Raw genomic sequence first — 27,719 nt, 5'->3', positions numbered from 1 at the left:
AGAAAACAAGTGAGTAGTAAGTTGTGTTCACTCTTCCCTAGCTGCTGACATTGCTGGCTCTGATGGAGATAAAGAAATCAGACATATACCAATGAGGCACAGGACTCTTTTTTTTTCTCCTTTTCATTTTTTCATGAGAATTAATTTATGAAAGATTACACACATACCTTGGCTGTATTGCAGGTTTCATTCCAGACAACCACAATAAAGCGAGTCAAACATTTTGGTTTCATGGTGCATAGGAAAGTCATGTTTATACTGTAGTCAGTTAAGTGTGCAATAGCATTATATCAAAAAAAAATTCATACCTTAATTACAAAATACTTTATTGCTCAAAAATTCTAACCATCATCTGAGCTTTCAGTGACATAATCTTGTCACTAGTGGAGTCTTTCCATTATGTTGATGGCTGCTGACTTACAGAGTGGTGGTTGCTGAAGGTTGGGATGGTGGTGGCAATTTCTTGAAGTAAAACAACAATGAAGTTTGCTATGTCAACTGTCTCTTCCTCTCACGAATGATTTCTTTGTAGCATATGATGCCTGTCGATAGCATTTTACTGAACTTTCAAAATTGGAGTCAGTCACTGCAAACCCTACCACTGCCTTATCAACTAAGTTTATGTAATACTCTAAATCCTTTGTTGTCATTTCAACAGTCTTCATGGCATCTTCACCAGGCGTAGATTCCTTCTCAAGAAACCACTTCTTTGCTTATCCGTAAGAAGCAGCTCCTCACCCATTCAAGTTTTATCATGATATTGCAGCAATTCAGTCATATCTTCAGACTCCACTTCTAATTCTAGTTCTTTTGCTATTTCCACCACATCTGCAGTGACTCCCTCCATTTTGAATCTCTGAAAGTCATCCATTAGGGTTGGACTCAAACTCCTGGAATCAAACTTCTTCCAAACTCCTGAAAATGTTAATATTTTGACCTCTTCCCGTAAATCCCAAATGTTCTTAATGGCATCTAGAATCCTTTCCAGAGGTTTTCAACTTACTTTGTCCAGATCATCAGAGGAATCCCTATCTATGGCAGTGAAAGCTTTATAATATATATTTCTTAAATAAGACTTGAAAGTTGAAATGGCTCCTTGATCCATAGGCTGCAGAATGGATGTGTTAATAGGCATCAAAACAGTGTTAATTTTACTGTCCATCTCCATCAGAGCTCCTGGGTGACCAGGCGCATTTTCAGTGAGCAGTCATATTTTGAAAGGAATCTGTTTTTTTCTGAACAGTAGGTCTCAGTAGTCAGCTTAAAATATTCAGTAAGCCATGTAAACAGATGGGTAGTCATCCAGACTCTGTTGTTCCCACTGATACAGCCCAAAGTAGATTTGGCATTATTCTTAAGGACCCTAGGATTTTCAGAATAGTAAATGAGCATTGGCTTCAAAAGTCACCAGCTGCCTCGGCCCTTAACAACAGTCAACCTGTACTTTGAAGCTTTGAAACCAGGTGTTGACTTCTCCTCTGTAGCCGTGAAAATCCTAGATGACATCTTCTTATGTGTTAGAAGGCTATTTGATCTACATTGAAAGTCTGTGTTGAGTGTAGCCACTAAATAATTAGCTAGATCTGGATAACTTGTAGCTTTTAGATCAGCACATCCTCTTCACCTTCACTTTTCTGTTCTGGAGATGGTTTCTTTCCTTAAACCTCATGAACCACCCCCTACTAGCTTTAAACTTTTCTCTGTAGCTTCCTCACCTTCCAGCCTTCATGGAAATAAGGAGAATTAGAACTTTGCTCCGAATTAGACTTCAGCTTAAAAAAGTGTTCTGGCTGTTTAAATCTCCTATGCAGACCACTAAAACTTTCTCCCTGTCATAGATGAGGCTGTTTCCCTTCCTCATCATCACTTCTCCGAGTGACACTTTTCATCTCCTTCAGGAGCTTTTCCTTTGTATTCACAACTTGGTTAACTGTTTGCACAAAACGCCTAGATTTCGACGTACGTTGCTTTCAACATTACTTGCTAAACTTAATCATTTTTAACTTTTGATTTAAAATGAGAGATGTGTAACTTGTCCTTTCACTTGAACACATAGAATGTCACAAATGGCCATTATAGGATTATTAGTTGGCCTAATTTCAGTATTGTTGTGTGTTAGGGAATGAGGTGGAGCAGTCAGAACACACATGTTTATCAGTTAAGTTCACTGTCTTGTATGGGCACAGTTCATGGCTTCCCAAAACAATTACAATAGAAACTTCAAAGATCACAGATCACCATTACAAATAAAATAATGTGAAAAATTTTTAAATATGTGAGAATTAACAAAATGTGCAACTCAAATGAGCAAATGTGTTGGAAAAATGGCACCAATACTTTTGCTCAATGCAAGGTTTTCACAAACTTTGAATTTGTAAAAAATGCAGTGTCTGCAAAGTACAGTGAAGTGCAATAAAGTGAGGTATGCCTATATTTTATGGGCCTCATTTTTTCACTAAAAACTAACTTTAATTTTTCAGAAAAGTCAACATGGATTGCTGACTTTAATTCAATGTAAGGATGTCTCAGAAAATTGACATTTCTCTTCTACCTATATATTAATATCTGGTAATACTAAGAAGTTACCACTGCTTTGGCTTCATCACAAAGCTAGGGATCAAAGGAACTGTATGTTATTCATTGTACTAATGTGTTTTAATTTAACTATTCCCTGATTGTTGACCATTTAGGTTATCTTTTTTTTGTTTTGTCATTGTCTTTCACAGAGCAGAAGTTTTGGGTATTTTTATTGAAATATAGTTAGTGTACATTATATTGGTTTCAACTATATAATACAGTGGTTCAGTAGTTATGCACATTATTAAATCCCCACCTTAACTGGTACAGTTACTGTCAGCATAGGATGGTACAGAATCATTGGCTATATTCTCCATGCTGTACTGCCATCCCTGTGGCCAACTTATATTATGATTGGGAATTGTGCCCTTTTATCCCCCTTACCCTTCCCACCCATCCCAACCTCTCACACATGGTAACCACCAGTCACTTATTAGTGTCTCTGAGTCTACTCCTATTTTGTTCATTTTGCTATTTTGTTTTGCTTTTTTCTTTATTTCATTTAGCTTAATACCCTCTAGGTCGATCTATGTTGTCACAGATGGCAGGGCCTCCTTTTTATGGCTGCATAATATTCCATTGCACATATGTACTACGGCTTTTGGGTTTTTTTGGAAATATAGTTGATGTACAATTGTTAGTGTACAATTAGGTGAAGATACACAACACAATGGTTCAGCAGTTACTCGTATTACTAAATTCTCACCCTCACTAGTGTACTTACTATCTGTCAGCTAGAAATATGTTACATAATCATTGGCTATATTTTCTATGTTGTACTACCATCCCTTTGACCAACTTATGTTATAATTGAGAATTATTGTGCCCTTTATCTCCTTCACCATCTCCACCTACCCTAACCTCTCCCGCATGGTAACACCAGTCACTTTTCAGTGTCACTGCTATTTCAGAGTCTACTGCTATTTCGTTCATTTTGTTTTGTTCTGTTTTTAGATTCCACAAATAAGTGAAATCATATGGTTTTTGTCTCTCTCTGCCTGGCTTATTTCACTTAGCATAATACCCTCTAGGTCCATCCATGTTGTTGCAAATGGCATGATTTCTTTTTTTTTTTTATGACTGAATGATAGTCCATTATATATATGTACTACATCTTCTTTATCCATTCATCTAGTGATGGATACTTCGGTTGCTTCCATATCTTGGTTATTGTAAATAATGTGGCAATAAACATAGGGGTGCATATGTCTTTTCTAATCTGGGATCTTGTTTTCTTCAGGTAAATTCCTAGAAGTGGGACTACTGGGTCATATAGAATTTATATTTTTAGTGTTTTGAGAAACCTCCATACTGCTTTCCACAATGGCTGCCCCAAACTTACATTCCCACCAACAGCATAGGAGGGTTCCCTTTTCTCTACATTCTTGCCAACACTTGTTATTTCTTGTCTTTTGGATAGTGGCCATTCTGACTGGTGTGAAGTGATACCTCATTATGGTTTTGATTTGTATTTCCTTGATAATTAGCTATTTGGAGCATCTTTTCATGTACCTGTCGGCATCTGTGTTTCTTCTTTAGAAAAATGTTGCAGGTCCTCCACCTGTTTTTTAATTGGGTTATTTGGGGTTTTTTGATGTTGATTCATTTGAGTTCTTTATTTTCGATTTTAAGTGCTTTGTTTTATTCAGCAAACAACTAGAATTACCTAGAATGCTTGTATATCACAGTGACCAGAAAGATGGTTTTGACTCTCATGGAGTTTAAAATCAGTTAGAGAAACCAGAGTCTAGAAACACTGTCATTAATTTCTGCTATGAACCTTCTTAAAAATAATTTTAAAAGAGTAATAGATTGCTCTCATCTACTGTAATATGTATAGTTTTCTATTTTTTAATATATCTGAAACTGGGATGGATCTTGTAAATGATACCATGTTCAGTGTTGAAGATGGCAGTTCTCATCACCTATGTATGTGTGAACTTGGTAGGTAATCTTAATGGCATGACTAGGCAGTTGCAGCCCCCTTGACATTTCAGTCAACACATTGTTTAAGGAGCACTCAAGGAAGGAATACAAATCCTGGTTGTTACCTGAAAACAATGTACTGACTCCTACTAGAAAGGTAAGAAAAAAGAGTCATAAAATTTTTAGAATAGGTGGCAGTGGTTTATAAAAAATATATTAGCATCCACTAATTTTTAAAGAAATACCATGTCACTAATGCTCTTGATGGTACAGAGGACAGTATTGTGTAGAAAACTGACCTTAACAACTGAATTAAGTGATTTAAGAGAGTTCAATTCTGAGTGTAAAGAAGTTTTAGGAATACCTTAACTATGTTATTTGGTAGTTTCTAAATACCTTAGAAGTGCTCTTTCAATAATTTTAAAATAAAAATGATAAGTGATAAAGCATTTTGGCCATTTAATCAGCAGCATTTTTTTTTGGTATTACATGAAAAAGAGTCAATGTATTTTTGTCTTCCTTCAGGAACCCAACTCACGAGTGTATCACTTTTTTTTTCACCTCTTCAATCACTGAGCTGGGGAAATTGTACATTTGAAGGTGGGGGGAGTTGGAATATCAGAAAGAATTGACCTTTGAACTACAAGGAACTCTGGTGTAAATTATCTTCTAACTTTTTTTTCTCTTGTCACAAATAAGCATTATTCATGATAGCCCTCTGGGTTTATATATCTCACATATAATAGAGAACTCAATCATACTGATTCTTGAATTCCAAGGTTTCTCTTTTTTAGGAGGGTGGTGGTGGATAAGATTAGGAAAAACCAGAAAAATCTAATACTTGTGGTTGTTTGCCATGTAGAGGGTGTATTTTGGCAGTCTTATTGGTTGAAATTTTGTCTTTTAGACATTGAAATTCTTAAAAGTTTATATTGTAATAATTCAGAGGCATCACTTCTGACAGTTTTGATGTATTTTCTTGAGCATTTACTAGACTTAAAAAGTGTAGCTGCATTTACATGCTACATAAACCTTGTTTTTCTTGCTTAATTTTCCTACATTAAGTTCTTTATAAACATTTTTCATACCAAGTTTAATGTTCTCTTTATTGTAAGCTTGACCATATGAGTCTTGGTTTTTGGGTCTTGGTTTGTGAACTTAAGAACAATTTTCCATTTTTTTTGCAGTTATTTGGCCCAGGTGAATGGAACAAAATTCATTCACACAGCATAAAAAATATCTTTTCATTTTACTACCTGTTAGTCTATTTGTGGTTATTTTCATCTGAAAAATAACGAGCTTCTACTCTTATGTTCACACATTTCAAAGCAGACTTAAAGTCTTAGATGATGTTTATTAAAAATAAATAAAAAGAAAGGCACTACAAATATTATCAATTACATATTTTCTTTCCAGGATAAAATGCAGGTTGACCAAGAAGAAGTAAGTCATCAAAAATGTTATGCCGAACATACTCCGGAAGAGGAGATAGATCATACAGGAACCAAAACAAAGGTTTGTTTTACTATTTCTATGATTGTATCTTTTTGAGATTGGTATTTTGAGCTAACATATTTACTTTATAATGCATGCTTTTAATACACAATATTTTTCATCTTAGTACTGTGGAAAAGTACAGAAACCAGAATAATTTCAGTGATTTCTTATAGACTAGGATTTTTTAAAGAATGAACCCAAATACTAGAAGTAAAATTATCTATTTGGTAGGAAAAAAGATCCATTTTTTCAGTAACTTTTTTTCTCAACTAAAAGTCATATAATCACAGAGAAAATAGGAAATGGAATAAGCCAAATGAAGAAAACTTAAATTAGTATCTCAAAATTAACCATTGTAAACATTTTGCTATATAACATATTATTTTTCTTTGTGCAAAAATAAATATTTTAAGTAAAATTTTAAAGGATAAATCTACTAATTGAGAATCTTTATTTTACTTAGACAATCATTGTTGGTAAAAGAAGGGAGACCCTGCCACAGTCACCCAAATGAATGTGGCACAGCTCTAAATACCAGCTCCAACAGATATTTCTAACTTGAATGGAATTTCGTCTGTTTGTCAGCTTTATAGAGTTTTTCTGGAGGTTATAAAGATTGAATTTCAAGACCTTTAAAGTAATTTAAAACTCAAGTAATTTAAAACCTGAAACCTATTTTTCTAAATATTTAAATTTTACCCAATATTTTTTGCTTTTAATATACAGCTTTGAGAGTTTGCATACCATACAATTTGTCCATTTAAGTATACAATTCAACAGTTTTTAATACACTCAGGGTTTTGCAACCATTATCACAATCAATTTTGCAACATTTTCATTACCCCAAAAAGAAACCCTGTACCCATTAGAAGTAACTCCCTACTTCCCCACAACTTTCTCCCCTCTAGCCTCTAGGCAGCCACAGTCTGTGTCTATAGATTTGCCTGTTCTGGACATTTTGTATAAATAACAGTCATACAGTATACATAGTCATTTGTGATTGGCTTCTTTAAGTTCAAGGTTCATCCAGATTGTAAGATGTGTAATGCTTCTTTCCTCTATGGCTGGATAATATTGCATTGTATTAATGCATACCACATTCTATTTGTCCATTCATCAGTTGATGGACATTTGGATTGTTTCCATTTTTTTACTTTTATGTGTAAAGCTATTAATAATCATGTATAAGTTTTTGTGTGGATGTATATTTTCATTTTTCTTGGGCATGTAGCTAGGAATGGTCCTGAAGACCTGCCCAGCTGTTTTCTAGAATGGCTGCATGCAACATTTTACAATCTTATCAACAACTCTTGTTATTTATAGCCATCCTCATAGGTGTGAAGTGGTATACCTCCTTGTGGTTTTAAGTTGTATTTCCAGACTGATATTTTTTATATAGAAAAATTTAGTGTCCAGAGAGTATAAAATACTCTGATGATACTGGTATATTAAAGTAAAATTTTTAATAAAGTGTAGTCAGTACTAATCATTTTGTTTTAGTTTTTTTGTTTCATCTTTGGAATCACTCTTTTGAACCTATTTTCAAGTGGGTTTTAGAAATTTACACTTCTCTTGAATTTCTTTTGCAGTCAGTTCCATCAGACAAACAAGACCCATCAAACCAGACCTTTAAAAAAGGAAAAGTCATGAGTATTGATCTACCTATCCTGAGTAGCCTGTGTAGACAACTGGGCCAAGATCTTCTGAACAGCTACATTGAAAATGAGGTATATAAATCTAAGTTGATGTTGAAATGGTGATAGTGTATCCTGAAATTTCTGTAGAAGTCCATGATTATCTCCCAGATTTGGAGAACTAGTCTATAATGCCTTAGGAATTATTAAATAGAACATTGAACTACTTTATTTGGATGAAATACTGAAATATATTCATGTTATGTACGGTGGAGCTTCCATCTTAGTTACATCAAAAACATGGATTGTTTCCACTATAGCAAAAATCCATTACAACATTAATAATTCTTACCCCCTTTTATTCTGTCGTATATATAAAATCCAGCAGACATTATATGGGGAAGTATTTAGCAGCTCCCCTCTTCTAATGTAAGTCTCTATTCAGTATGTTTTCTGACTTCCATTTAATACTTTGAAAAAGTATTATTAAATTATAAAATTTTGTTCAAGTATTAGAATCTTCATATTCTTCCTTTGCTTTTGATTATAACAATATTTTTGCTAGCATCTCTAAACATTTTGTTTATTATTTAATGCTCAAAACAAGCCCATGAAGTATAGGTACTATTAGGGATCTACATTTAGGTGAAGAAACAGGAACAAGTGGCCTAAATCCCCAAAGGCCAGAGAGTAACCTTTGGATTTGGGTCTAGGAAGTCTCCAAAGTTCAAAGTCACAATCACTATGCGGTATCCCTCCCATGGCTAATGTTTATTCAGCACCTATTATGTGCTAGGCACTATACTAAATGTTTTATGTAAATTAGGCCTTATGAGATAGATAGAACTGCTTTTTGTTTAAGGATAAGAAAACTAAAGCTTAGAGAGGTTGTGACTTTCCTGTAATCTCAAAGCTAGTGAATGAGGAACCTAGGATTTGAACCCAAGTATGTACAATAAAATAGTCTCTGTGGATTTTTTTAATAGCTTTATTGAGATACAATTCACATACCATAAAATTCACCTACAGTACATATTTATCCAGTCATCTGTTAATGGACAGTTGGGTTGCTCCTACCTTTCAGCTGTTGTGAATAATGCTGCAGTGATCACTGGCATAGAGATACCCGTTTGAGTTTCTGCTTTCAATTCCTTTGGTTATATATCTAGAAGTCAAACTGCTGGGTCACCATACAATTCCTTGTTTAGCTTTTTGAGGAGCCATCAAATTGTTGCCATAACAGCTGTAGCACTTTACATTCCCAATGGTAATGTATAAGGGTTTCAAATTCTTCACATCCTCTCCACCACTTGTTTTTGATTTATTTGACTATAGGCATCCTAGTAGGTGTGCAGTGGTACTTCACTGTGGTTTTGTTTGCATTTTCCTAATGTATATTCTTAATGGCAACTAATCTGAAACTTTTTGAATAGGGAAAGATGATAATGCAAGATAAGTTAGAGAAAGAAAGAAATGATGCTAAAAATGCTGTTGAAGAATATGTATATGATTTTAGAGACAAGCTGGGCACTGTCTATGAAAAGTTCATCACTCAAGAAGTAAGTCTAAATTTCATAATTTTTTATTAGAAGTATTTAGATGTTTGCTTGAGAAGGCTAATATGAATTATGTAAATAAATGTACCCAATATGTAGTTGTCAGTCTCCTTGACCCATATTTAGGAGGGGTTCTTAAGTATTTTTCAGGTTGTACAGTATGCTGAAAAATATGTTTATGAATAAAAAGTCAGAAAAATCTGAAATTTTATCTTTTATACTTGAAAAACATTCTTCCCTTCTTTGATAACTTTTATTTCTAAGTAGAGCATTTTCAGTCAATTTCTCTTAAATGTCTAACTAGGACTTGAATAAACTCTCTGCAATATTGGAAGACACAGAAAACTGGCTTTATGAAGAAGGGGAGGACCAACCTAAACAAATTTATGTGGATAAGCTTCAAGAACTAAAGGTAAATTTTTTGAAATCCACTTTAGTTTTGAATAAAACATTGTTTTCCTAAAAATTATCGTGTAGGAGCACAGTGTATATCTTACATATTTATTAATAAATATGTAAGAAATTACTAAGATATGTGTAAGAGAAAATGTTCTAATTTTAAAAGCATTTTGAGGAGTAATGCTACATGATAAATCATGTGTAATCATATTGGTCCATCTTGATGCTCATATATATTTAGCAGATGACCAGAGTGTTAATATTACTTTTTCACAAGCCATATATTTCTGAAATGTTAAGAGAGGAGTTGTTAACCTCATTCCTTCTTATCCATTAGAGGACTCACTTCCTCTGCTTCTCTCCTGCTTTGCTCTGATTTTGAGAAGTAATATACTACCTTTTGCATTTTCATATTGCAACTGATGGGGATACCTGGCCAGCAAAAATAGCACCCCTGCTCTTAAACGTCCTTTCACAAAGAAATGACTGTGAGGTCTCCTTTTTCTAGGTCAATGGTAATGATTTTAAGGAAAGACCACTATTACTCCTTTCCTATTGCTTGCTATCCAACCCTTTCCCCACCCTGAAAAGAGGTATCTAAGAGATTAGAAGTTCAGATTGGAAGGATGAGAGGAAATTTTAGTCTTTCCTTTTTAGTGTGTATCATTGCAGTGCTTTAATATGCACATGAAATTACCTGGGCTTTTAATGAAATGCACACAGGTTATGATTCCGTATATCTGAAGGGGGCCCATGATTCTGCATTTTTAAAAAAATTTTTTATTAAGGTATGATTGATATACACTCTTATGAAGGTTTCATATGAAAAAACAATGTGGTTACTACATTTAGCCATATTATCAAGTCCTCACCCATATCCCAATGCAGTCATTGTCCATCAGTGTAGTAAGATGCCACCGATCCACTAGATTTATAATCCACTTCTGATGCTGCAAGTCCCTGAACCATTCTTTTAGTAGCAAGAGAATACATAGATGTATTATGCTTAGTGAAATAAGCCAGGTGGAGAAAGACAAGTACCAAATCATTTCACTCATCTGTGAAGCATAAGAACAAAGCAAAAACTAAAGGAACAAAACAGCAGCAGACTCACAGAACCCAAGAATGGACTAACAGTTGCCAAAGGGAAAAGGACTGGGGAGGGTGGGTGGGAAGGGAGGGAGAAGGGGAATAAGGGTCATTACGATTAGCATACACAATGTGGGGGGGTGCACAGGGAAGGCAGTATAGCACAGAGAAGACAAGTAGTGACTCTAGCATCTTTCTATGGCGATGGACAGTGACTGTAATGGGGTATGTGATGGGGACTTGATAATGGGGAGAATCTAGTAACCACAATGTTGCTCATGTGACTGTATAGAAGCTGTGAAAACAGTAATAAGTTTATAATAAAGACAGAATAAGTGTTGAGAAAAAAAAGTATGATTCAGGTAGAGTCAATGCATTATTGTGTCCTGGGACAGAAAAAGATGAAATCCAAATAAAGTCTGCAGTTCAGTTAAAAGTAATTCACCAGTATCAGTTTCTTAGTTTTGACAAATGTACCATGGTGTGTTATACAGTGTTAACATTAGAGAAAAATGATGAGAGGTACTTGGCTCTATTATTTCTGCTATAACTTTTCTGAAAATCTAAAATTATTCTAAAGTAAACTGATTTTTATTCAAGTATGTTGAGAATTTCAAAAGAGTTATTCATTCTTCTCAAAGTTTTACTGCTTGTTTTAACATTTAGAAATTCCCCATTTCAGGCTCCTGGAGCAAGGAGCCAAAGGTGTGTTTTTTTAAGTGCTACACTGCTACACTTATAATACGGTACACATTTTCATCTAATGAATAGACATTAGACATAGTATCAATATATACTAAATATCAGGAAATCCCAGTAATCATGTTGCTTATAGTTATGTGCATTATACATATTTGAAACCAAGTTTCAAATACATGTATTCTGCAAGCAATACAGTCCTTATGTTCTCATTTTAATAGTTCTGTAAACTTTTAACACCTAACCTTGAAGGAATTAAAGTTTTGCCTTTGGGTTTGAGAGAAATCAAGAGGTAATCTTAATGAATGGGAGAAAGGTATGTCATGAGTTAGACATCCCTGTGTAGGACTGAGTTAGCAAGTAATCCCTGGAACTCAATTCATGTATGGAAATAAAAAGGGACATACTTCACTCTGGCCAGCTTCCCTTCCTATCCATCATCCTGTGTAAACCAACCCAATAAGTCTTCTATTAATAACTTTTCTTTTAAAAAATTTCTTGTGTTAACAGAAATATGGCCAGCCTATTCAAATGAGGTACATGGAACATGAAGAGAGACCAAAAGCTTTAAATGACTTGGGGAAAAAGATTCAACTTGTCATGAAAGTGATAGAAGCACACAGAATCAAGGTAATGAACCGATAAAGCCAACTAATGGAATGGCATTTGTGAATACATGGTGAGGGTGGGGAAAATCTAGAGTTCTCAGCCGCAAAGCTATAGCAGTTGTTGCTGCCAAACTCCAGAGCCACTGTGGGCCAAGCTGTAAAACTTGCTCCTGTGTTGGAGAATTGTCAGGGCAGGGCGCTGATACAGTGCACGTATTTCACCTCAGTACCCCTTGTCCTGTTTTTCTTTTGGTTGCTCTTTGTCTTCCAGTCTGTTAGTCATTTGTAGACCCCTGAGCCCTTTCTTTAATATACATGCCCAAACCTGTATTACTACACTTAACCTTTCCACTGTTTTTAAGCCTCAGATATTTAGTTATATAAAGGCTGTCTTCTTTTGACTATAACAGTAAGATTTGACAAAACGAAGCTTATCATTTTTTTCCTCTCTAAACCAGAAGTTAGCAAACTTTTTCGTTAAATGAACAAATGGTAAATATTTTAGGCTTTGCAGGCCTTATCGCTATATAACTATTCAGCTCTGCCATTATAGTGCAAAAGCAACCATTTATGATATATAAATGATTGACTATGTTCCAAAATAAATTTATTAAAAAACATAGGCAGCAAGTTGGATTATATCTGCAGGAAAAGTTTGCTGATGCCTACTTTAAATAAATAATCGCTATAATTCCCCACTTATCATTGGTATTGAAATTACATCCATGGGCAGGAGAGGCTAGCACCAGGAAGATTCAGGCAAAGTATCATAATAATAGCTTACATTTATCAAGCCCTTAGTAAATTTTATCTAAAGTGAGGGTTATCTCACTTTATCCCACAAGACTATATCGTAAGAAAATTGCAGGGCTTAAGCAACTTGTCAAGTATATTACATAGGTAGCAAATGATGGAGTCAGGATTTACCTGAGTTGACATATAAATCTTAACAACCATATTGCTTTTCATTACACAGTGTGGAAAGAAGTTACTTACTTTAGAAATAAAAGATTTGTGAATTGTATAAAATAAAACTGTAATCCAGCCAATCTAAAAGAAGATTCCAGCTGTTGAGTGTGAATGTGCCTGCCAGTATCAGTATCCAAATTATCCGTACAGCTACAAAAGGATATTGGAAAGCTAAGAAGGAACAAGCAGACAAATGAAAACACCAAGAACTTTTTAAATCTAGTATTGGAGATCCACTTGAAATTACTACAGCCCAATACTTCCTAGACTTCAGCAATCTTCTTGAGTGTGTAGGTTTAAGATATTATCTAAGGCAAGGTAACACTTCACTTAAATTCAAGGAGTTTTAGTTTGTATTATGTCCAGTCTCCCTTCAAGATGCTGAAACTGCAGCATCATACAAAACATTGACCCTGTTTCTAGTATTCTTCAGTGGGCAAAGGTGGACAATAAGTTACTGTGAAGTAGTCAGATGGTGATAAAGGGCTATGGAAAAAGGGACTGCCAGAGGTGGAGATTTGTCAGAAGGGCAGATAATAAAATGACATACATGTGAGGGGAGAACTAAAGGAGGTAAGAGCTCAAGTTCTTGGAAAAGGAAATAGCAGTTGCACAACTCGAGGGGAGAACATGTTGGGGGAACAGCAAAGAGGCCAGTATGGCTTAAACCATTGCAGTGGGGTTAGCAGGTGCCAGATCATAAAGGGCCTAGTAGAGAATAATAAAAGTTTGGCTTTTACTCTGAGATACAGGAATCCACTGGAAGTTTTTGGGCATACATGTAAAATGATTTATATTTTAAAGGATCTGGAAGCAGAGACTGGAAAAGACTTTATTAGAACAATAAAAAAGGAAATGAGGGAAGCTTGAACCTGGATAGGGAAGCAGGGAAGTGGTCCGACTTTTGCTTTATGTATTTTGGAGGCAGAGCTTATGAGATTTGCTGATAGATTTTATATAAATATAACAGAGGAGTCAGAAATGACTCCAAGGATTTTTGTTCTGGAAGGATGAAGTTGTCATTTACTGAGATGGGGAAAACTAAGAAGGAGGGAGTAATCAGGAATTTGAAACATAGGAAGTCATTTCAAACTGTACAAATAGGAACTCAAGTTGGAAGTTGGATATAGTGGGTGAGTTCAGGGAAGAGATTTAGGCTCCAGGCTTTTTTGAAGGGATGAATGGGGAGGAGCTTAAGAAGTGATACATGGAATGCAAAGGAATTCAAGAAAAGGTAGGGACCCAGAAACTGTTTCAGATGATGTATGCATAATTTGTAATCACGGCAGAAGACTGGAGGATCTGGTAATATTTTATGGTTTAAATAATAGCATCACCATTCTCCAAGTTCTTTGGCTTTGGAATATTCTTTCAGTCTCTTTCCCTTTATTTTCAATGTCTAATCTATAAACCATCAGGAGATCCTCTATGTCTTGAAAATGGCATTTCTTTGCAGTCTTGTGGCAGCCCATCTAAACCATGGCTTCATCAATTGTCTCCTATATGTGGCAGCTATGGTTCTCTTTTTCAGACAGAATTTTATTACGCAGTTCTCCTGAGCAACTTAACATGTTGATCTTCTGTATATGCATAATTTTCTATCTAGCTTGCTGTATTCCTGCTTCCCTTACTTCTCCTTATTCCCTAACGGATTCAATTCCATAAAGCTTCTTTCTTGGCTAAGTACTTTTAAATAGTCTCCACTAGTCATTCTTTTCCAAGCCAAACTTCTTCAGAAAGCCTTTCCTTTTAAAAACCAACTGATTATTTTCTTTCTCCCAGTCTCTTTAGTACCTTGTAATTTGTGTGACTTCTTCACATGGGTATGCATTCAATAAGAGGAGGTGTTTTAACTAGAAAACAGGAAGTTGTTGCTTACTGAAAAATCCGAAAAAAAGTATTTTTTTAATAGGATGAAAGATATGATCATTTGGATCCTGCTGAAATGGAAAAAGTTGAAAAATATATCAGTGAAGCCATGAACTGGCTGAACAGTAAGATGAATGCACAGAACAAACTAAGTCTTACTCGAGATCCTGTGGTGAAAGTTTCAGAAATAGTTGCAAAGTCAAAGGTAAGAAAATATAAAATTCTCTTCTTAATGGGTTCCAACACTAAGAATTTTTAATGGAATCCGTACTTTGGGAAATAATCAACTTGCAAAGGAACTGAGATAAACCTGAAATTTAAGGCTAATTTTTAATCTTGTGAAAAAGAGAAAACGTTCTAGGTGGATATCTCTGTTCCTTGATTTAATTGGTCACACACACAAGGCTGCTTTTAAAATTTTAAGTATAATACAAAATGAAATAAAGTAATGTGACAACTTAAATATGTCAAACTCTTATAGATTGGATAAGAATTCTAAGTCCCCATTGTAAAACTGTAGTGTTTCTGTCTTTGGCATAATTTGAAATGTGTCAATTTCTATGGTAAAATCTTATATCTGAAATAAACCTTCCAGTCTAAAAAACATTACTAATCAAAACATCAACAGTTACATGGAAAACACCATAGAAAACATGGAGACAAACTTTATAATGAAGATGAGCATTTTAGTAGAAAAATGAGTAAAGACATTGGATAAGCAATTGCCAAAAGAAGAAATACATGTAAATACATCTCCATTAAATATATAAAAAGGTGTTCATCTTCGTCACTATCTTTTCATCCATCTGATTCATAGTTGTATGTTTACCCTTACAATCTTTGCCATAGTTGTCAAGGGTGTGAAGATGTGGATGCTCTCCCAGAGCAACTTGGTTAAATTTGTTACAACTTTTCTGAGACATTGTGTAACATATAGAAATTTAAGTTCAGTATACCCTTTAACTTAGAAATCAGAAATATCTAGAAATTTATCCTAAGTAGATTGTTGACATGTATATGCAGATAAGTACCCTTGTTTATAATACCAAAATATTGGAAATAACCTAAATGCCTGTCAGTCAGTAAGAAATAGATAAATGGCATCCATACAATACACTGCATTCATTAAATATAATACTTTGGATGTAGACAAGACATACATCTAGATATAAAGATACATACAACAAAGTGAGTAAAAATGGGAAAGATTAAAGAGTCTACTCTCATTGTTTAAATAGCATTTGCATAGATTTCTGTGTTTATATACGTGTACTCATGGACATACATCTAGAAGGATGTTAAGAAAAATCTGTAGGAAATGTAATTTCAAGTGTTTTTTAATCTAGTTCAGTATGTTTCTAGATATTTGACTTTTTTAACAAAAACAAGTAGTTTTTTAATTCATAGTATAGTCCCTTTTGAGAAAATTTCACAAAGAAGCTGTAATAATTTACTCCTAATCAGATGAGATGTAGAGTTTTATAAGAGTAATCTGACACTAAAACATCCCTCCAGGATGTTACTCCTCCCCCTTATCCCAATTTCTGTGATAGTGATCTTGCAAGATTTTAATGATTTGTTGTTTCTATTTTTTTAAAAAAAAGAATGTAGAAAATATATTGTATTTCTTTTAAACTATTATTAACTTGCATGTACTTTCATGGCTAATTTTTCCTTCAACAGGAAAGACTACTCAGCTATTTTCAAAAAGTAAGTGTGTATATTGCTAAGATTGTTTTCATGTAAATGTTGAGAAATAACAATTTATGAAATAGGTATTTTTTGACATACTCTCAGAACATCAGGCATAATTGAGAGCAATGAGTTCAAAATTATACCACCCAAGTAAAACTATATTTAAATTATGAGGAACCAGTTTGTAGGGAAATTAGATGCAAAAGTATTGTTAAATTTTGAATAGTTTCCTATCACCACTGACATGCACTAGCCCAGAAGGTAAAATCCTTTATTCAGGTATTTGAAGAAATAGTTATCTAGCTGAGCTACCATAAATTCAAGAATGTGGAATTAATGTGGAAATTTAGAAGGTTAATGGTAACTTGTGTAATATTTTTAATACTTTATTTTCTTCATGTCTTTAGGAACTGGATGATTTCTGTAACCCCATCATTTACAAGCCCAAACCGAAAGTAGAAGTTGCTGAAGACAAAACAAAAGCTAATAGTGAACACAGTGGACCAATGGATGGACAGAGCGGGACTGAAACTAAGCCAGATACAACAACAGACAGCTCACAGCATACTAAATCTTCTGGAGAGATGGAAGTGGACTAAGTCTTAATTTTACCTTCACTTAATTCAAACAAGTGCAAGTAAACACAGGGTCCATTCTTTTACATGTACACACAACAGATGTTCAGTTGTCCTCAACCACGTTTTGTCATTTATTTTTTGGAGAGTTTTGAGAAGTGTTTTATATTATATTGAGTGCACCTCTGTTATTCCATTGCTGCTTATGTGAAGCTTAGCTGAATATAGATTTAAAATCAGTTTAAGCTTTCCTAACTTTTTTTTATCAAACATGCAAGATTGCTATGTAGTTGGAAACAATCTACCTTATTTAAAGCTTCTACTTGGATAAACCTCAGCCCCTTTATTCAGGAAAAGATACTGTATTGCACTATTGTTGCAGAAGCATAGATTTAATTGCATCATTACTTTGAAAAATATACTGCAGTTGATGTGGTTTAAAGCCACTGAGGGACTGATCTTTTTCTAGTTATTGTATTATTAAAATTTAATTATTAAAACAAATAATCTCGTTAGTGTGCCATGAGAATTCCAAAGCTTTGTTGTCATCCCATGTCATCACATGTTGAAAGGGAAAATGCACAATTTATGTTAAAGTGACACCAGCAGTTTGCTTCTTTTATTAGTAATGTGAATTGATGTTTTCTCAGAGTAATTCAGTGTCATTTTCTCCTGAAATTTCTCATCGACTTGTCCTCCAGACCATCTGCTGCTAAATTAACACTAGCCTAAAGATAAAGAAGCATTTTTTATGAAAACAGCTTTATGTTAATGGAGAAATGTTGTTGACCTACTTGGACATACATCTGTGTTGTTAATAGTCTTGTTTCCACTTTAATAGTTGTTTTGGTTTTATTAATTCATTTTGTTAATATCTTAACACAGGATAGGGAGAAATGGCACAATGTATTGCATTATATACATTTATCACTGATTTACTTAACATTAAGATATAAATACTATTAAGTAATCAGTAACACTTGAAAAGAAGCATTTTATATCATTAAGTTTGAGGAAATAATGCTTGTAATAAACTTAACTATGTTAACATATCAACAGGCAAAATACAGAATGTTCCATAGTGTAATATGGTATGATGTGATTAAATTACAGTTCCTGCTGTTACATGACCTGTTCGGATCTTGGCTCCAGTTTTGGTGCTTCTTACTTAACTTATATGGGACAAGGAAGGGACTGTGAAATTAAGAGATTTTAGGAACTTAATCTGTGCTTCATCACCAGTCTTGTTCACATTGTTCAGTTCTGTCCAGAGGTTTGAAACCATTTTAAATATGGAAGCAGACTGAAATGACTTTTCAACCTACAAGAAGCATAGACGATGCATGGGCATTTATGTTTACTGTCCATCAACTGGATTGACCTAGCTTGAAATTTTGAAAGGCTTAGACTTTTTCCCAAAGCTGAATCTCTATATTAGGAAGAATTAATATTGACTTTTCTTTAATAAAAATTGAGAGTTTAATATCTTTAGGGATAGTCGTTATTTCTCACAACTAGTTCTCTAAGAGAGGTTTTGTTTCTACAATGTAGTCTGCACTACAAGAAGAGTATGGGGCAGTGCATTTTGCAGGGATTATTATTCATACTTTTTGAGGGAGATGTCACTTTTTGCATTAAAAAAGTCATATAGACACAATATATTTTTAATGTCTTCTAGTCTTTCAACTATCCTTGTCTTAGTACTCTTAAAATGAAGTAACTATATCCATTAGTAATAAGTGATGAAGTACATTTTTTTAAAAGCATGTATCAGTTATTCTTTATTTGTATGTTGAATGTATAGGTTCATTTCAGGAAAAGCATCAAAGTTATGAAAAGGACATCAACAGTACATATAAGGAGTTAAGTCTCTTTGTTGAATTAACAAGAAAACCTCCATCTACTTTGTTAGGAGCTAAACCTCAAAAACTTGTTGGGAATAAATTTAAGAACAACCCTTACCGCATCTGAATTGCCCAGTATATCCTGACATTTTCCCTTCCTTCTCTGAACTCAGTTTATATAGTTCAGTGTTTTAGTCAGATATGTGTGACATTCCAATTCTTGCACTTAAATAACCTTTGATTTTCCTACCAATTTATTCATTTATTTAAATGGTATTTTCAAAAGCCCTATAACCTTATAATGTAGTTGTTTACTGAATATGTTAATAGAAGGAATGTTCTCCTTAATACAGTTTTGGGTAAAAGATATGGTTCAGTTTAATTTTAATCTGCACCAAAATATGTAGTGCTAGACAAAAAAAGATTTTTTTCGAAATAAAAAGCCACTGCTATAGGAGTTATTTTAAAAATTATATAGCAAAATAAAATGTTTTCCTATAGTAAGCAATAACTATGTAGGAAATATCTAGGATGCTTAAGCAGTACAGATTAGTACACTCTGACTCTAGAAAAATATAAATTACTTGTTTTCAGAAACCAACTCCTGATAGCCAATTATACTGTGATCATAAAAACCAAGATTGCTAAATAAAAGTTTGTGGTGTTTTAACTCTTCAGTAGTATACAGAATTCTTAAGTTTTATAACAACCAGAAATAACACAACAAAGAATAAGGCTACTGGAGACAGTTGCAGTTTTAAACGGATAATTAGACTTTTTTTAAGAAATAAAGATCTCTAACACTTTTTTGGGTCAATTTTTAGTATATTTATGATTATTTCCTAGATATATAAGTCATTACTTAGAGTGAATTTTGCAGCTCAATTATCAATGTAATAAAATGATAGTGTTAAAGCATTTTTATCCAAATTAGCACATCTTTAAATGTTTTGAAAAATTACCTGTATTTAAAGGCAAATGACATTTGAATGCTATATCAAATTAGTTGACTTGGGTTTGACCCCAAATAGATATAACCCTCCCTCCATTTTCATAAATTTGAATTGTAATATTGTATATAGACATTCCCAGTAAGATTTTGTTTTGTTTTTAATAGTTGGCATTTGGCAGTCCACAATAATTAAAGTGTTGGTGTAAATTTAACATATTATAGAGATTTCAAAGTGATTCTTAAATGACTAGAAAAATATGCCTTCAAAAAAAACTTCAGTTTTAAAGAAATTGTTATTTGAGTTTTAAGTGGAATTTGGTTTACTAATATTTGATTCTGTAAAACTTAATAAGAGGGATATCTAATTATATTGATATATTAGTATTTAAAATGTGATGAAACTGATTAAAGTTAGCTACTAATGACTTTTCAAATGACATAAGGAGGGATGCTTATAAAATTTGATTTTATATTTTATTATCCTTTTCCTACAATGTTTTCTAACTATCATTCATCTAACAAAATAATCTCCTGAAAGCAGCCAATTTCAGAAGACACTGACTTCTTTTTTTGGGGGGGTATCATTAATGTACAATTACATGAGCAACATTATGGTTACTAGACTCCCTCCATTATCAAGACCCCACCACATACCTCAGTATAGTCACTGTCCATCAGCATAGTAAGATGCTAAAGACACTGACTTTTTGACCTAAGTAGGAAAACATCTTTAAAATTACCTCTTGTTTTTTGTCGGGGTCTGCATTAATCCAAAGCATCATTGTAAAAATAATTCCCAGTAAGCATATAATTTTTTTTTTACAAAAATTCAATGCAGATCACAGACCAAGACTCTTCTTAACCAAACAAATAAAAAGGAGACTTTAGCCATTTTACTTTCACATCTCTAATTTAAAATGAACTAAAATTAATGTTCTTCCATGTACTCACACAGCTTTCGATTTATAAAACACAGACAAATACATTTCTAAGGGTTTTTTTGCTAAATTCAAGGGTAATTGTTTCACACAATAAAAGGGCACCTGGGAATTTTAGAATGTTAACAAACTGCTTAGAAGAAAAGAGGAAAATCTAAGTGTCTACTGCAGTATCACTACCTACAGGTGGTAATGGCTCTTTCATCTCCCAGATCCCTAAGGGTGCCTCTAGCATATTGTTAGAGTAAGTATTGAAAGAAAAAGCACATCTGTTAAAATAACAACTTGAAGCTTTCAAGTTAATAAAACTTAATAATTGAATCATGAATATTTGATTCAGTCTGTCAAACAGGTAAAAATCCTTACCACCAAAACCAAAAATTAATAGTATGATGATCTTCACTTTGGAATCTCTAACTTACTGTCATGTCCTAAGTCACAGGATGATTATTAGAGAAATGTATTGATACCTAAAGTGACCCATCCTATAGAGATGAGTAAAATTCAACATGTTTTATTACATAGTTGAGTTGCCTTACAGTATATAAACTATAGATGGAAATGATCTTAGTCTTCACTGTTATCTTCTCATCCAGTTCTGGACTCTTAAATAATACTTATATTTTTCTCAAATGTATTTTGCTTTTTTATTTTGAGTTATTCTTTAGGTCTTCTATGCATTTTAAAAAATTGTTTCACTGCTGCCCTATCATTTTGATAGCTAATTGTGTTACTGTTGTTTCTTTTTTCATACCAAGTCTTACTGTTAAGAATTTTTTTGACTAATAATTGAGAAGAAAAGCCATGTTATAAGTTTCCATATGTAATATCTCTAAAATTTAATAGTGGCTTCTAGATTTTTCATATTCTGGCCTTAGAATACTTTTAAGTAGTTATGGACCAAAAGAGGTTAATTGTATGAGTACTGCATATTAAGTAACCAACATCCCTCATTTTTAATCCAAATAGCAATGTGATAAAATAACAAGGATCAGAAATTCAAAATCGTTAAAGAATAGACACCTCCAATTGTTGGGTTTCTGATTACATACGTGAATTGTGCATCTTGTTTTTTTAATTATGTCCTTAAATTTTTTGCTTCCAAGACCTTGAGTTAAAATGCTTTTGAAATTACATGGACCCACCCAGGATGTAGCTGCTAAAATGTGATTAGAGATGGAAATCTAGGTAATGGAAGCTTTAAAGCATTGTGTTTTTTGCTTCCTTAAAATAAATTTTTACTGCTTAGTGTCTTGGAAGGAGACTGACGTTAAAAGTGATTACCTTTTATATTTGGTAGGATGAAGCCATTGTTTAATACCACAGTATATAGTGGCAATTTTTTTATGAATTTAACAAATTGCTTAGTACAATTTAGTGATATGACATCCAAGTCATTTTTCCATCTCTCCAACCATTATTAAAATAATTTATGTACACACTGACTCTGACTTCAGTTATTAGTGTAAAAAAAGACTTCTGGCAGTTTAGTTCCTACTAGGTAATAAGTCTTTTTTGTCTTTAAGAAAACTACTACATTTGATAATTTCACAGTTTGTTTTCAATACAGAGAGTGAACAGTGCAGTGCAATGTAGAAAATCATAAGTGTGATGTGTTTATAAAAATAATTGTTTTGCATGTAATAGACCCTTAGCTTCGATAAGCGGACGTCAGAATGGTTTGTGATATTCCTTTGGTAACATTCCAGGAATTTATATTTGGCATACAATTTTGGTTCACAAACACCTGTAAAAATGTTTTCATATGGAAGCATCTAGTATATAAAACATTTTCTGTGTATGTAAATTGGCATCTTCATGCTAACAAACAGTAATTGATAATAAATGCAATTTGTTTTTGGATGGTAGCACACATTGTCAAGAAGTCATATAATAATAATAAATATACTTACTCCTTGAACCATGAGTTTTGCACACTTGAGATATAATTTTAACAAATTAAACTTCACGACTTGATGATGGTTTGTGGATTAGGTCATCAGAGTCATTTACAAAAATCTGCTCAGCATTGAGGGTTTTTAATTGAGTAAATAGGCAAATTTTTCAAACTTTCAGAAGAGATTGTGGAAACTAAAAGAGTAGTTTGCTCATGTTGGATGTGTTGTCACAGAGAGTAACTTGGCTTTATATTGGAGATAAAACTAAATGAATGTAAAGAGTTTAGAAGTTTTCAGTAGGCGTAGAGGAGCTCCCTGTCTCTGAGATTCTCGTAACAGCTCCTCTGAGAATTGCTACACCTGATGAAAAATGTGTTAAATAGCTTTTTGCAGGTAGGGATAAGAAAATGATTAAGGTTCCTTGATCTAGATGAGCATTGTGATGCTTCATTTTCTAGAGGTTGATCAACTTGGGAGAATTCGAAAGATAATTGCCCAGTACAGAAAAATGTTTATATCCCAGTGCAATTTAAACTTCCCAGTGAAATGCAAATAAATACTTCTAAAGTCTAGAAGGCTGAACACTTGACAGTTCATTCCTATTTGTTTTATCCTTAGTTTGGGATAATTGGAGAGGATTTTGCTTTTTTTTTTCCCTGTAAAACCTGTGTGCCCCTAGCAATTAAACAGGAAGGAGATACAACGGACCAGAGTTGAAAAAGAAGTGTCTGTTGATTTTAAATAACTCAGAATACTTTATCCTCAAAAATTCCCCCTTTTTAAAGGTTAAAAAATTGGTTCAAGGTGGTTCATATGGCCTGGAAATTCCAGAATGCTATTTGAACAAGTTATGTAAGCACTACCTTAACTTTCTCCATGATTACATTTGGTCTCCTATTTAACCTCATTGTAGTGATCAAATAGGATGAACCTGACAGGATTTGTGTATTGGTTGTAGAGATATCAAAGATCAGATTAAATTAACTGAATAACTAGAGAAGAAACCATCTGTAGTTAAGAAAATGAACCATGTTGAAGACAAAAACAAAAAACAGAAATCACACAAAATAGTAGAAATCAATACATTTGTTATATAAGTTATCATAAATACAAGTATACCACAAATTTGCCACTTTAAAAACTGTATGGTGTTTACAAAGTCACTTTGTAAACATTAATGATGTAATAGTTTAAATTGATGGAAAAAATACACTAAGAAAAATACCAGTCGAAAGAGAAATTGTGAAACAATCAGATAAAATTGATTTTAAGGTGGAAAATAATAAAGGTAGTGCTGGGATAAAAAGTGCACTTTTAATAATGAAGAGTAATTAACCTAGCGAGCCGGTGTTGGATGCTAAGTCCCAGGTCACCAGCCAGCTTATAGATTTTCAGTGGAAATGGATGGCTGTGAGCTCGGACAGTTGCAGATCACTGAAGTATCCTTATGTAGCAGTGTTGCTAAAAGTGGCAGATCATTTAGGCCAAATAAAGAACAAGTCCTTTGAAATGACAATTCCACAATTTCAGAATTTCTACAGACAATTCAAAGAAATTGCTGCAGTTAATTGAAACTGTGTGAAAACTGGTTCTTGGTTGATAAGTTACTGTCACATTCTAAGATCATGGACTTCACTTTCTGCATCAAAACTGCATAAGGATCAAATGAAAAAAATATATATATATAACAACTTTGAAATATAACAACTTTGAAAACAGTCTCTAAATATATAAAGCAATTGACAATTACAAAGAGAAGTTTAGGCGTACAATAATAGTGATAACTGATAGTAAGCAATAAATATACAAAATAATAGAATTTTAAAAGGTAGACCTAAGAGACTTAACTATCAGGTAAAACTTTTCTAAGTATATGTGGATTATTTATGAAAACTCATCATATTAGAGCAAAAAAATTAAGGCCACACAGTAGACCATAGTAGATCTCAATGTAAATACCAAAGACCATCATACAGGTTTTCAGACAACAGTGCAATAAGATTAGAAGTTACCTATTAGGAGAGCACAAAATAATTTCCTTATGTACATATGCCTGAATTGAGAAAATTAACTTCTGGAAATGTCACATGTTAAAAATTTAGAAATATGTTTAATCAATGACAGTTTATAAAAACTTTAAATGCAACTGCACCCCTTAAATCTCAATCCCTTTTGGAACTACTCTATTTTTCTCATTGCAATACACAAGAATGCACATAAGTGCTCAGCACTCTTTATATAAATGAAAGCTGCGTATAACACTGGATAACATGCAACTTGGAGCACTACTTTAGATGTATATGTGTGTGTCTATATATATAGCTTGAATACATATAATGAAGATGGAAGATTTAATGACCTTATCATCCCAGTAAAGAGGTAGAAACACAACAGTAAAATAAAATGAAAAAAAAAACTGGAAGAAAAAAAGAAAAGTTAATAGCAAATGGAAAAAATGGTCAACAAAATCAAAATCTCTATTTGAAATTTTAAAAAAGCTGCTTGCAAAGTTGGTCAAGGAAAACAAATATAAGCATTTAAGAAATTCATTTTGAGTTTAAACTCTACCCATAAAAAAATACACCAAGTTCTGGTATAGGGGAGAGCATAGTAAACAGTATTCTTCATGTAAGTGTAGATTAAAGATTTAAAAAAAAAAAAGGGGGGAAAAAAAGAAAGAAAGAAAGAAAAGGGGGATTACTCCTCGATAGGATAAAACTTGGTAAATCAAAGATTAACGCATGCTTTAAATATCCTTAATTTTGATCACTTAAAGGGTGTCAGATGATCGGCTATGGAGGTACTCTTTTCTGATAATATTCCTTTCTCTTAATAAAAATAAAAAAATAAAATAAAATAAAAAAGCAGTTCCTGTGTGCTGACCTCCAATGAGTTCTACACAGTGGTATAGAGGGCATGTCAAAGTGTGGGCAAAGGGTCTGTTTGTTTTTATGCAGAAGATCAAGGCCTAGCCTGGCTACCCAGAAAATGAACTAAGATACGATATGAGGAGGAGCTTCCGGCATCAGCACTCACTGGAGGACTCGTACCGGGGGATGATCATCAAAAAGCCTCCACAGGGATCTGGGCGATGCTGCGGTTGTGGCTGCGTCCATCCCACCGTTTCCTGGACTTGCCACTGGAATGAGGAGGGAGATGTCTAGGCTGGCATGTGCATACAGTGAGACAACGAATTTGAGTGGATCTGTACTGTTGGAACTCAACCAGGAGTTGGGAGGGGTGCAAGTTGTAGCACTCCAAAATCTTACGACTATAGACTGTCTACGGTTAAAAGAACATATGGGATGTGAACAGATCCCAGAAATGGGTTGCTTTAATTTGTCTGATTTTGCTCAGACTGTTCAACACATCATCAGTCATCATATCATAGACAAATTCTCACAAATGCCTAGGGTGCCTAACTGGTTTTCTTGGCTTCACTGGAGATGGCTGGTAATTATAGATTTGCTTAGTTTATGTCACCGTATTCCTATTATGTTAATATGTGTGCACAAGTTAGTTAGTTAGTTTAAAACCTATACATGCTTAAGGTACTCTACAAGAAGATATGTCAAAAAAATAATCAATCCTCCCATGTTTTCTTCCATATGCTACTTCTATAGCTTTTCTTCTTCCTTTCTAATTACAACCCTTAAATAGAATTCGTGCCTCATATCGAATTTACCGAGCATCATAATTCCTCCAGGTGGTAAAGATACCTCGAGACAAGTGCTGGGCATAGAAGCCACAGGGCATAAATCTGCAAAGAAGTAAAAAGCTAACCTTTTCAAACAATATGGCTTCTCTCTCACTTACCAACTTTACATCTCCCTGTATGGCCCCGGAAGATGACTGGTTAGCCAGAGACGGGTAAGATTCCTCAAGGGAGGAACAACCTAAGACAGGCACAGTCGCAGGGGGGCCATCAGGTGAGAAATTGGGGATCAACAGTGGTGAGGCTTAGAACCTCACCCTCTCTGTTTTGAGAGAAATCTTCTGCATCCGTGGATGTTTTAATGCCCTTGTCTAGCTTGGATTAACACATAGTCTACAGGCACACACCTGAACATCTACAGTTGCTCTCTTACAACACTGAACTATGTTTTCTATCTTTATCTTGCATCTACCTACCACTTTAGCATTTTATTAAAAATAAAAATAATAATAATAAAGGGAGAAATGTGGGATCCACATATAAATCAAGTATAAAAATCAAACAAATATTCATATTTGACCTGATTGTTTATAGTTCATAATGTGTGATCAAAATCGAAAGTTTCTGTGATGAATGCCCTTGTACTGTTCACCATGTAAGAACTTGTTCGTTATGCTTCAGAAGATTGGAGACTGATGAGAATTAGGCTTGAGATGGATTAATGATTGTGCACTGAACATTGACCCCCCTATACAGAATTTTATTGCTGTTAATCATTTGATCAATAAATATGAGAGATGCCCTCTCAAAAAAAATAAATAAATAAATAAATAAATAATAATTATCACTTGTTCCCATAAGGCTGCCTTTGTTGAAAATATTCCTGGCAGGCTTCTTCAGAAAATGTTTCCAATATCAGGCAAATATCATGTGGCATAATAGTCACACATCTTGGGGGAAAAAATGGGATTGCCTCATTCAGTTACTCCATTTCATCCACCAGAGTTGTCTCCTTAATTTGTGGCAGCTGCTTAAAAAAAATCAACATTTACCACTTAGGAAATTCAAAGAATTGACCACAATCTCTGAAAGTCATTCCAAAAATGTTCACATCCTTCTTAATGTCATATTAGTTTTTATTTTACTATTGAACCTTTAGGTCATGTATTAAAATATAATAGTAAATTTACTGAGCATCTAAAACCTGTAAAAAAAAAATATACCAAGTTCAGATAGCTTTAATTAGTTTTAAAAATATTTAGTAATACATAAGTCCTTTTAATGTCCATGTTTCAGAAATTAGGAAAAGAAAATTTACTTTCTTTTCCTCGTATAAAGC

The 27,719-nt window shown here is 33.7% G+C and overlaps 1 protein-coding gene and 1 pseudogene across 1 annotated transcript in view; both read left to right on the top strand.

Moving 5' to 3' along the window:
* HSPA4L (heat shock protein family A (Hsp70) member 4 like) overlaps window positions 1–22,754 on the top strand; it is a 55,692-nt gene extending 32,938 nt beyond the window's left edge. The window contains exons 13-19 of the mRNA XM_017658740.3: window positions 5,920–6,018; window positions 7,590–7,727; window positions 9,068–9,193; window positions 9,495–9,602; window positions 11,888–12,007; window positions 14,867–15,028; window positions 16,926–22,754. Of these exons, the coding sequence (XP_017514229.1) occupies window positions 5,920–6,018; window positions 7,590–7,727; window positions 9,068–9,193; window positions 9,495–9,602; window positions 11,888–12,007; window positions 14,867–15,028; window positions 16,926–17,117 (945 nt within the window). The 3' untranslated portion in view covers window positions 17,118–22,754. The remainder of the gene's footprint in view (window positions 1–5,919; window positions 6,019–7,589; window positions 7,728–9,067; window positions 9,194–9,494; window positions 9,603–11,887; window positions 12,008–14,866; window positions 15,029–16,925) is intronic.
* A 1,291-nt stretch (window positions 22,755–24,045) lies between these two features.
* Window positions 24,046–27,377, top strand: LOC108396044 (COMM domain-containing protein 6 pseudogene; annotated as a pseudogene).
* Window positions 27,378–27,719: the final 342 nt, after the last annotated feature.

This window comes from Manis javanica, chromosome 5 (genome assembly GCF_040802235.1).
Source record: "Manis javanica isolate MJ-LG chromosome 5, MJ_LKY, whole genome shotgun sequence".
Lineage (NCBI taxonomy): Eukaryota > Metazoa > Chordata > Mammalia > Pholidota > Manidae > Manis > Manis javanica.
Note: the sequence above shows the minus strand (reverse complement) of the source record. Positions and strands in the feature narration are given on the sequence as shown.